Source organism: Populus nigra, chromosome 18 (genome assembly GCF_951802175.1).
Source record: "Populus nigra chromosome 18, ddPopNigr1.1, whole genome shotgun sequence".
Taxonomy (NCBI): Eukaryota; Viridiplantae; Streptophyta; class Magnoliopsida; order Malpighiales; family Salicaceae; genus Populus; species Populus nigra.
In genome coordinates this window covers 4,658,218-4,668,304 of record NC_084869.1, presented here as the reverse complement: position 1 = coordinate 4,668,304, position 10,087 = coordinate 4,658,218, and the positions used below count along the sequence as shown (strand labels likewise).

Here is a 10,087-nt window from a genome sequence, read left to right as displayed (position 1 = left end):
ATGAAACTGAAAGTTTTAAGAGAACAAAAATGAAAAATCAATGGGTAGTTAAGAAAAAACAAATATTTAGTAGTACACATTGCACTAAAAACTATGAATAAAATTTTATGGTATTTAAATAGTGGTTGTTTTAGACATGTCGGGACATAAATGTCAATTTAAGAAATTTGAATTCATGAATGGTGGTTCAATGATCTTTGAAGATGAAGGCATAACTACCATTAAAGGTAAAGGAAATGTTGAAATTCTTATTTTACCTATTTTCATAATATTTTGTTTGTGAATGGCCTTAAAGCTAACCTACTAACCATAAGCCAGTTTTATGATGAGAATCATAATGTGTAATTTTCTAAGGATGAATGCAACATCTACAATTGTGTTGGCAGGTGGATCTTGAAAGGTACTAAAACTTCAGACAATTGTTATGGAATTTCTACCTTGACTGCCTTGGGATGTCACAAGGCAACACTAAATGATCTTGATCTTTGGCATCAATGCCTTGGTCATATCAATTTTAGAGATTTATCAATTTTTTTCCAAAAAAGCTGTACGAGGATTACCAAATATGCAAACAGTTAGGACAATGATGTGTGGAGCACGTCAAAAAAAAAAAAAAACAAAGTAATGTTAAACATAAAAAGATTGCTAACATTTTGACTTCAAGACCACTTAAATTATTACACATGGATCTAATAGGTCCAACTCAAACTGAGAGTATTGGTGGAAAGAAGTATATCATGATCATTGTAGATCATTATTTAAGATATACTTGGGCTATTTTATTAAGAGATAAATCTGAATCTTTCGATCTTGTAGGGAAACTGTTCAGAAAATTACAAATAGAAAAAGATATTTCTATCTTTAGAATCCGTAATGAACATGGGAAAGAATTTGAAAATACTAATTTTTATCTTTTTGTGACGAACTGGGTATGCATCAAGAATTTTTTACTCTAATCACTCCTCCATAAAATGATGTGGTTGAGAGGAAGAATAAAATTATACAAGAAATGACTTGAACAATGCTAAATGGCAAGAAAATTGTAATGCACTTATGAGGGGAAGTTGTCAACACAACTGTCCACATTTTAAATCATGTTGTATTTAGACCAGGTACAAAACTCACCCATTATGAGTTGTGAAATAACAAAAAGCCCACAGTTAAATACTTTGGAGTATTTGGAAGTTCTTGCTACATCTTGAGAGATCGAAAAGACTTATATAAGTTTGATAGCAAGAGCAATGAATGATTTTTTCTTGGATATTTATCACACAGCAAAGCCTATAGAGTCTACAATCTACAAACTCAAACTATCATGGAAAGAATCAATGTGGTCATTGATGACAATATGAAGGAATCTGCCTAGAACAACCTTGAAGCAATAGAAAAAACCCTATTGGAACATGATGAACACTATAAGTAAGGAATTTTTATGCAAACAACCTTGAAGCAATAGAAAAAACCCTATTGGAACATGATGAACACTATAAGTAAGGAATTTTTATGCAAAGGTTTGAAAAGTCCCAATAAAAAGAACTTTCCTCAAGGATAAAACACAATCACCTTAAGAAGAATATCATTGGAAAATTAGATGAAGGTATAAGATTGAGAAAAAAAAATTATTAATCAAGTCTCATATGTGTGTTACTTGTCATATATTGAACCTAAAAAGGTTAACAAAGCTCTATAAAATGAAAGTTGGATCAATGCCATGCATGAGGGACTAAATTAGTTCATTAGAAATGATGTATGAGAGGATTTTCAAGAACAAATTAGATGAGCATGGAACAATTATTAGAAACAAATCAAGACTTGTGGCATAAGAATACTCATAAGTTGAAGGAATTAATTTTGATGAAACATTTGCACCGGTAGCTTGCTTGGAGTCTGTTTCTATATTGCTTGTATTTGCTTATCACTAGAACTTCAAACTATACCAAATGGATATGAAGAGTGCTTTCCTGAATGACATTCTACAAAAAGAGGTATATGTAGAACAACCTAAAGGTTTCACTAAAACAAACAACGCAAACCTGGTATGAATGGTTAACAAAATATCTATTAGATAACTAAAAGGTCATTCTGACAAGACATTCTTTATAAGAAAAACAAGTAAGGAAACACTCATTGTTCATACTTATGTTGATGATATTGTGTTTAAAGCTAGTTATGATTCACTTTCTCATGAGTTTGCTAACGAGATAAAATCTAAATTTGAGATGAGTATGATTGGTAAGTTAAACTTTTTTCTCGGCATACAAGTTAAGCAATATGATAACAAATTTTTATTTCCCAGTCAAATTATACATGAGATATAGTTAAGAAGTTTGGTATGAAAGGTAAGAGACGTGCTCGAACGCTTATGAGAACTTTTATGAAGATCAGTTCAGACCCCACATGTAAATGTGTTGATTCCACACTTTATGGAAACATGATAAAACGTTTGCTCTACATAACTGTAACTAAACTTGATATTGCTTTTTATTTGGTAGGTTACTCAGAAAAAACACAACAGGAGGTTGTTTTTATGTTGGTGGAAATTTTATAGTATGGAAAAGCAAGAAACATAATTCAATTTCTTTGTCCATTACTAAAACTGAATACATTGCTGTTGGAAGTTGTTACACAAGTTCTTTGAATGAAAAATATTTTACAGAATTATGGTTTACTCAAGATACTATAACTATTTATTGTGATACTTTTATTGCCATTAGTATTTCTTAGAATCCTATATAGCGTTCATGAATCAATCATATTGACATAAAACATCATTTCATTTGAGACTAGGTTGGATAAAGAATTATGATATTAGAACATGTTAAGACCAAACATTAATTGACTGACCTTTTCTCAAAACCTTTGGGTGGTTCTAGGTTTGAGTTTTTTTAGCAAATCCATTAGTGTATGCAACATGCCATGATTTTTGAAGATAAAGTCCTTGTCTATATTTTAAAAACAATTTTTTTTGTTTCTTTAAGTTTTTTTTCCCTGTCTCACAGTTAACAGGTTGCCTTTGAACTCCACAAATGTTAAATGACGCTGAAACAAAGAAAAAAACCTGCAAGTATACCCAATATATGCCTTTGAACTCCACAAATGTCATTTTAATAGGATTGAGGTGACTCTTGCTTGGAAGGTCTTCCTTTCTGAAATTATATTCCTTTGAAAGACCAAGTAAAGGGTATTTTCTTATGCACTATGAGATGCCATCATTCTAACTATTAGCAAAGAAAAATTTTGTTTTTAAATGTAGATATGTTAACAGTAAAAGGGAGTATGTGCATTGAATTGACTAAAGCTAGTTGAACTTAGTATAAATTGTTAAGATAAATTCCCTTTTAACATATCCCTAAAGAAAAATTCGATTGCTCACATCATCATGGAAATAGATGAGCAATCTTATAATGGATGATACTTTTCTCTTCAAATCCTTAAAGAAAAAGTTGATTGCTCATATCATTATGGAAATAAACGAGCATCTCATAATGGATCATTTTTCTCTCTCTTTAACTCCTTGAAGAAAAAGTCTTTGCTCACTTCATTACAGAAATACACAAGAAATTTCATAATGGAGTTGTTGAGTTAATTAAATTTTATGTTGGAAATAATAAATGTTCATATATCTAGGCTCTAGTATAAAGTTTGATTTTCAAGATATGTTGTTGACACCCCTATTAAGCATAATTTATCAATGTACGAAGATGATCAAAAAACATTTTTTTTAAAAATCAGAATGGTATGATTATCTCATTTAGACACTCACATATCTATTTGGTCAAATAAAGGGATATGCTTTCATGAATGAAGATTGACCATTGAAGCAAATATCTATTTTTAAAAATCAGAATGGTATGATTATCTCATTTAGACACTCACATATCTCTTTTTAGGCTAAAAATTGGCTTACCTTATTAAGCTCTATATCTTTGAATGACGTGGTTATTTTTTTTTTTTTGTAAATGATCAGTGGTTCAAACAAGGTTTTTAGGTTTCAAAGAAGGTATTTAAACAACCAAATGACATGTTTTAATGAGAAAAAACTAGTTGGACTTATCAATAAAAAGGAAAGAAACCTGATTTGATATGACAAAGCCTTTGTCAAATATTGCATTATTATATCTGTTTCCACCATAAGCTTTAGTCAAATCAGTTCTCTTTTTTTTTTGCTATCATCTTGACTTAAAGTCCTTGTTTTGCCCATTTCTAAGGCAAAACCTTTTATCTCTTTTCTTTTTTGATATCCCTGATAATCTCTTCAACACTTATTCAAAATCTTCTCTTTAATCTTACATTCTACATCATTCAAGAGAAATGGTAAGAAGATTATATCTTGATTTAATAAGAGAACATATTGGATTTCATATGAGGTTGAAAAGCACAAATCTTGAAATTTCTTGAAAACATTATTGGTGAATGTTATGTTAATTTATACAGGGTCGGTATAAGATGAAAGCACAAAAAAAACCTACACCACCTTCTTCAAGCTCCTCGGATGAACAAGAGCATGCGACCTTAGCTCATGAGAAAAACCCTCTTCAACCTTCAAAGATTCAAAAGACCGATGAGAAAGGTAAAGGCATAGCCAGTTCACAAAACCTGAATCACATTCTAACAAGATGAAGCGTTTCACCTCACCAAAGGTAGAAAAGGCATACATGACCAACTTTTTAAAGAAGAATGTGTTAGGAGAATGTGAGGTATCTATAATTGATTTATCTGATACTGCATTTACTTTTATTGAAGAGCTCTTTAGAAAAAAGCAAATAGGAAAAGTTGACTGAAGGGGCACATGCTCCTTATATGAAAATTGTGAGGGAATTTTATGCTAATTGTGACCCGTTTGACTTAGATGAAAAGTCAATCACTTCTGAAATGAAGGGTCAAACCCTTACTATGTCCTCCTCTATAATTAGAGACTTATATGTCATACTTAAGGTCAGTAATTTGGGTTTTTCTTTCAAAGGAATTGGGACACCATCCAAAACCCAAATAAATGATCTGTTTATAGGACCTGATGGACCTAAATGGATGCCAATTCATAAAGGTTACCTATGAAGTCAACAGTGGTACCCTATAGACTGCTAGCAAAAATTAACCTGATCAACTTATGATCAATTCTGAGACACACAAAACTAACTACTAAAAAGGCACAAATCATGTATGCCATTGCAACTAATATACCCATTGATCTTGCTTCACATTTTATAGATATGATTTAAAAAGCTATTTCTAACAAGGAATCAAGTTTGTCCTTTAAGGGTCTGATCATTAGAGTAGCTATTCTGCCTAAGGTTCCCTTGAGAGATGTTGAACCCATAATGAAAATATTTGGTAAAATTTCTATTGTAACTGATGTGAAATCTAAAGTTGTGGTTAGCAAGAAAAAATCTTTTGTTGACGAGTCCACCTTATCTCAACCAGAGTCACCCTCAACCAACTCATTACTTCCACTTATCATAGAGCATTTACAGTTTTTAACCAACAAGTTTGATAGTTTTACAGGAAGGTGAGAAAAAAAAACTAGAGAAGTTGACAAGTTACTCTCTAATATCCAACAGGAAGTGGTACAGGTTAATGACAGGCTTGCATAATTAGTGTTGGATGTTAAACAAATTCATCATATGATTGTAGGGGATGACAATGATGAGAACCTTGATTAATGCCAAATCAAGGGGGAGTTGCATAGATTATGGTGTTGCTGATATTTAATGCTCTTTTTATTATTCTATTCCTGCTATTTTAAAATCTTGAATTGATTTTATTGGTTTGTAATATTTGGGATAAGCATAAGAACTTCTATGCTATGGTTGCATATAATAATTTAAATATAAATTTTATGCATATGCACTTTTATCTGAATAACTGTTTAAAAGTCTTGCATGAAAGAACTTTTTGAGCATCTTATGAATTATTAGCATGATACATGTTATGAACTATTAAGAACACTGACAATTGTTCTCATGCTAACTGATTGTGTTTGCAAGAATTTCTGTTTGATTTGAACTTAATGCTTATTGTACCATTTTTGTATGTTTTGTCACAAATTAGGTGAAAGGGAGAGAATGTAAATGTCATTCTGTTGGCTTAGATTAGTGAAGATAGTTTTACGGTTGGTAAAAAGTTAATTTGGCTAAAATAAAAGTTTATCAAGATTAGTTAGCATTATGTTCTATATAATTATCTGATTAGTTTAGATTATTTAAGAGGTAATTTCAAATAAAGTAGAAAAATTTATCCAAAGATAAATTTATCAATGTTTTTGTAAAACACGTTACAATCTGTTACGAATGTGATAGACTAGAAAACTTGAAGATTATCCTTATCCTTATCATATAAGACATGTATATAAGGAAGTCTGAAGAAAAGAGAGCATTGTGTGCTTTAGAGAAGAGTTTCAGAACGTAAAAACATCAATTACATTGAAGTAAGTGTGCCAATTAGCTAAGAAGTTTACACAAAGTTTTGCAGTACATACTCTTGACATACGAGGAGTGTGTAGGAAATTCTCGAGGAGAATTGGCCCTTAAAGAGTTGGAGAGCCTGCAAACTCTCTGGAAGGGTTCCTGTGTGAATTGTTAGCAACTGGAGATTTCAGTTAGGACGATAAAAAATTGAAGATTGTCATTTGTACTTGCAAGATACTACGGTACGAGACATAATATGATTCATTGTCTCATCAAGTAAGGTAGTATAAACACAAAGGGTTGTGTTCAGAGATACTCATCTTACAATCGTTAAAACTAGTGAAAAAATTGTCTATTTTAGGTTTGGCTGCCTAGAGGTTTTTTTTTTAATCTTTTGAAGAGTTCTTCAAAAGGTTTTTCCTTTGTAACCAAATACCTTGTGCATAAGGGCGGAGGCATGTTAAAGGCTTGGGTGGGCTTTAGCCCAGGTCAAGATTTTATCAATATTTTTTTACTAGTTTTATGTAAAAATAACTTGTAATTCTTGATTGAGTTATCAAAAAAATTTTGAAAATTTAAGTGGAGCCTTCTAATATGATGCTTTAACTTAGGTTAAAATTTCAGAATTTCTCCTTTAGAATTTTTGGAGAAATTCAGAAATTTCTGAAATTTGATGAAAAATCACAATTTGACCAATTTTACATTATTAGAAGTAATTTTCAATCCGACCATTAGATGGAGTTGAAATTTTACGAGGGATCTAAAAATATATTGAATAACATTTAGTTAAAATTTTAGGATAAACAGAGTTTGGTAGTGTTAAAAAAAACCGTCAAATAAAATCAAAACGACTCATTAAGAGTAAAATGGTTATTTGCCAGTAAAAAATAAAACAAATCAGAAGTAGAATAGGAAAAGAAAGAAAAGAAAAGGCGAGAGAGAAATAAAGAAAAGTAAGAAAAAAACATAAAAAGAAAAGAAAAGTGAGAGAATAACCTTGTAAACTTACAAAGTCCAACTTATAAAACACTAATTTAAGGAAGAATCAAGTGAAGGAAGAAGGAATTGAGAGAGAGAAAAAATTTAATTACTTTGTTTTCCAGTTGACATGATATTGTTATTTTTGCTCAGTTGAGGGGTTGTTACAATATCGATTCAGATTCGATTATAGATGAATTATATTCCACAAAATATCGAAGAATGTAACTTTAATAGTGGATTTATTTTTACTTTCACTTCAATTTTATGTATTTTCAAATTTATTTTTTAATATTTTAGATAGTATATTTGAATTAAAACTTTATTGTTAACTTTAAAAATTCATGTACATGAGTTAATAATTGATTTTAAAAAATATTTATATATTTATTTAATAGCCTAGGGCAAGAAAAATTTCTGGCCCCACCCTTGCTTGTGCATTGAAGTTTTCTATATTTTTTATTTATTTGGTTAGTGATTAGTGTATGTAAAATAATGTCAGATTATTTGTTAACATATGGTGAAGACTTTCACATTCCGTACGCTTTCGCAAAATCAAAAAGAAAATCCAAGGATATACAAAGAGAAGAAATGAGTCAAGAAGGCTCTTGTCAATAAATTTGTATTCCCATACCAAGTTTGACGTACTGAACAATTATGCCACTTGTGCTTGCTATATAGCATGAAGTGGGATCTAATCTTGAGATATTGGAAGTTAAAAAAAATATAATAATAATAATAATAATAATAATAATAGCAGTAGAAGTAGTTGGGAAATATAGAGAATCTTCATGTGTTGTTTGGAAACAAGGAGTAACATCCAAACATTGAAGTCAGAGGGACCATGTTGAGTGGATGTGAGCAAGCCCTCCGGATCCTTCTCTCATAGCTCTTTGCATCTCTTTTGCCTCCTGTGCTTTTGCCCTCTGAAGAATATACAACATTCAACATGAATTATGAAAAAGGAAGACATAATACGTATTTTATAAGCCTAAGAAGGCCATAATAGTTTTTATTTTTTAATTTTTTCTATGCACCTGCATTGTTTCAATAGCATCTGTTTCTGCGTTGAAGTCATAGAATGTGCTTGCTGCAGTGAGCTTCATGGATAGAAACTGTGTTCAAAAACCAAGAGGAAAAGAAAAAAAAGATGTCAGTGTCAGGACAATAAAGGCACCGTTTGCTGTTATCATATGTTTTGCAGAACTTGGGAAGCATCAACTCACCTCAACTTGATTTTGCAAGGACTGGACATAATTAATTATCTCATCCAACATTACTGCCATGCCCATGGTCTATAAATAATCAACAAACTAGTTACAATCAGCAAGAAAAATTACTTTTCAACAAGAGAAAATTGTTTTAACAATAGATTGACGTTGGCCATTGTTTTTCTTCAAACCTTGTAGCAGCCAGGCACTATATCTTGCAAGCATCTTAATCTTTCATTGATTTTTCCTCTTCTAACCTGTTGTGCATCAAACAAATCTATCAATCTCTATGTCATTTAAGACATACTGTAAGACCAATAAATATGTACTGGCTGATCAATATAAATGAATTGATGATCAATACAGACACTTGTGTATATTATCCTATTTGATTTCCAACTTGGGCTTTCGAAAAGTTACCCTTTCTGCTAAACTGTGGCTATCAGTGGCTTGACCTCTCCTAGCTCTAACATGAACAACGTCTTTTGGTTTCCCATCCTCATTGCTTTTCACTCCCTTTCCCCTTCTTGAGCTCTGTAATCAGAAAGCATAGAATCAGCTCATCAGGTTCTATTACCCAATAAATGAACATAAATCAAACTCTAAAACAAACAAACAGTAGCAAGAGAGGTAGAATTTGACAGTTGATTTAATACATTTACATTTCTCCTCTTACTCCCACTCTCAGAAACTTGAGGAGATGAGTTCATAGAACTGCTTTCAGACACATCCATTGCTTTTCTCTTCTTGCTTTCTTGGAATTCGCTTTCATTTCCAGGTGTGGTAAAGGGCTGAGAAACTTGCACAACGTTCTGGTCGTTTTGATGGAAAATACCAGCAAAACCTTCCGCTAAGTTTCCAGGGAATTCTGGTGCTTGATGGCTGAAGAAGTTGTCACTAGTGAAAGGCATGAAGCTATGAATATTATTCACGCTTGGATTATCTAGGATGGCTTGACTTACTTCTGTGAATTGGTTTAATGCCACCATGCTTGGATCAATATCTAAGAAAGGAAATGGTGGCCTAAAGCTTTGCAAATCTGCTGTGAAATCAGCCATGAATTTGTCTTTATATTATTATGAAGCTTAGTCGTAGCTAGGGAGAGCCAAATGGTTGTTTTGGATCTTAATGAGAGTCGGGCTTGTATTTATAGAGTGATCTTAGACTTCAGAGACTGCTATTTTTTCTATAGACAAATCACTATTATTTAGTATGGGTCGCCTAAAATTATGTGTACAAGTATATATCCATCATGGCCCATATTGATGGTTTCAGCAAGCATATCTTTTTATTTTTTCTTTCTTTCTTTTCCATTAGCAAATTGATAGTTATCACCATCACCACACAACGTTTTCATATGCCACCTCTGATATAAATTACTAGCAAGTGCATTTGGACATATAATGGGCATATCAAACCATTGATGTAAACTGTGTAAGAGCATATCTCTAAGTGGTTCTGTGCAGATATGGCACATCAAGCCAATCTGCTCAA

At 31.7% G+C, this 10,087-nt stretch overlaps 1 protein-coding gene across 2 annotated transcripts; it reads right to left on the bottom strand.

The window, feature by feature from the left end:
• Positions 1–7,974: 7,974 nt before the first annotated feature.
• On the bottom strand, positions 7,975–9,727 carry LOC133679008 (transcription factor BEE 3). 2 transcript variants are annotated; one of them, XM_062101566.1, is made up of 6 exons: positions 9,256–9,727; positions 9,014–9,127; positions 8,785–8,850; positions 8,609–8,677; positions 8,420–8,497; positions 7,975–8,308 (listed from the first exon to the last, which is right to left on the bottom strand). In XM_062101566.1, the coding sequence occupies exons 1-6, from the start codon at positions 9,649–9,651 to the stop codon at positions 8,216–8,218; spliced, it is 816 nt and encodes a 271-aa protein (XP_061957550.1). In that variant the 5' UTR covers positions 9,652–9,727; the 3' UTR covers positions 7,975–8,215. The 2 variants fall into 2 exon arrangements, with proteins under 2 accessions (XP_061957550.1, XP_061957549.1); XM_062101565.1 differs by having other exon boundaries at positions 9,250–9,726.
• Positions 9,728–10,087: the final 360 nt, after the last annotated feature.

Coding starts and splice junctions, on each gene's coding strand:
- LOC133679008 (XM_062101565.1), bottom strand. CDS start 9,651: ATGGCTGATTTCACAGCAGATTTGCAAAGCTTTAGGCCACCATTTCCT. Junction 8,851..9,013: donor GCCACAGTTTAGCAGAAAGG/GTAACTTTTCGA, acceptor GATGCACAACAG/GTTAGAAGAGGAAAAATCAA. Junction 8,498..8,608: donor CCTTGCAAAATCAAGTTGAG/GTGAGTTGATGC, acceptor TTTTGAACACAG/TTTCTATCCATGAAGCTCAC.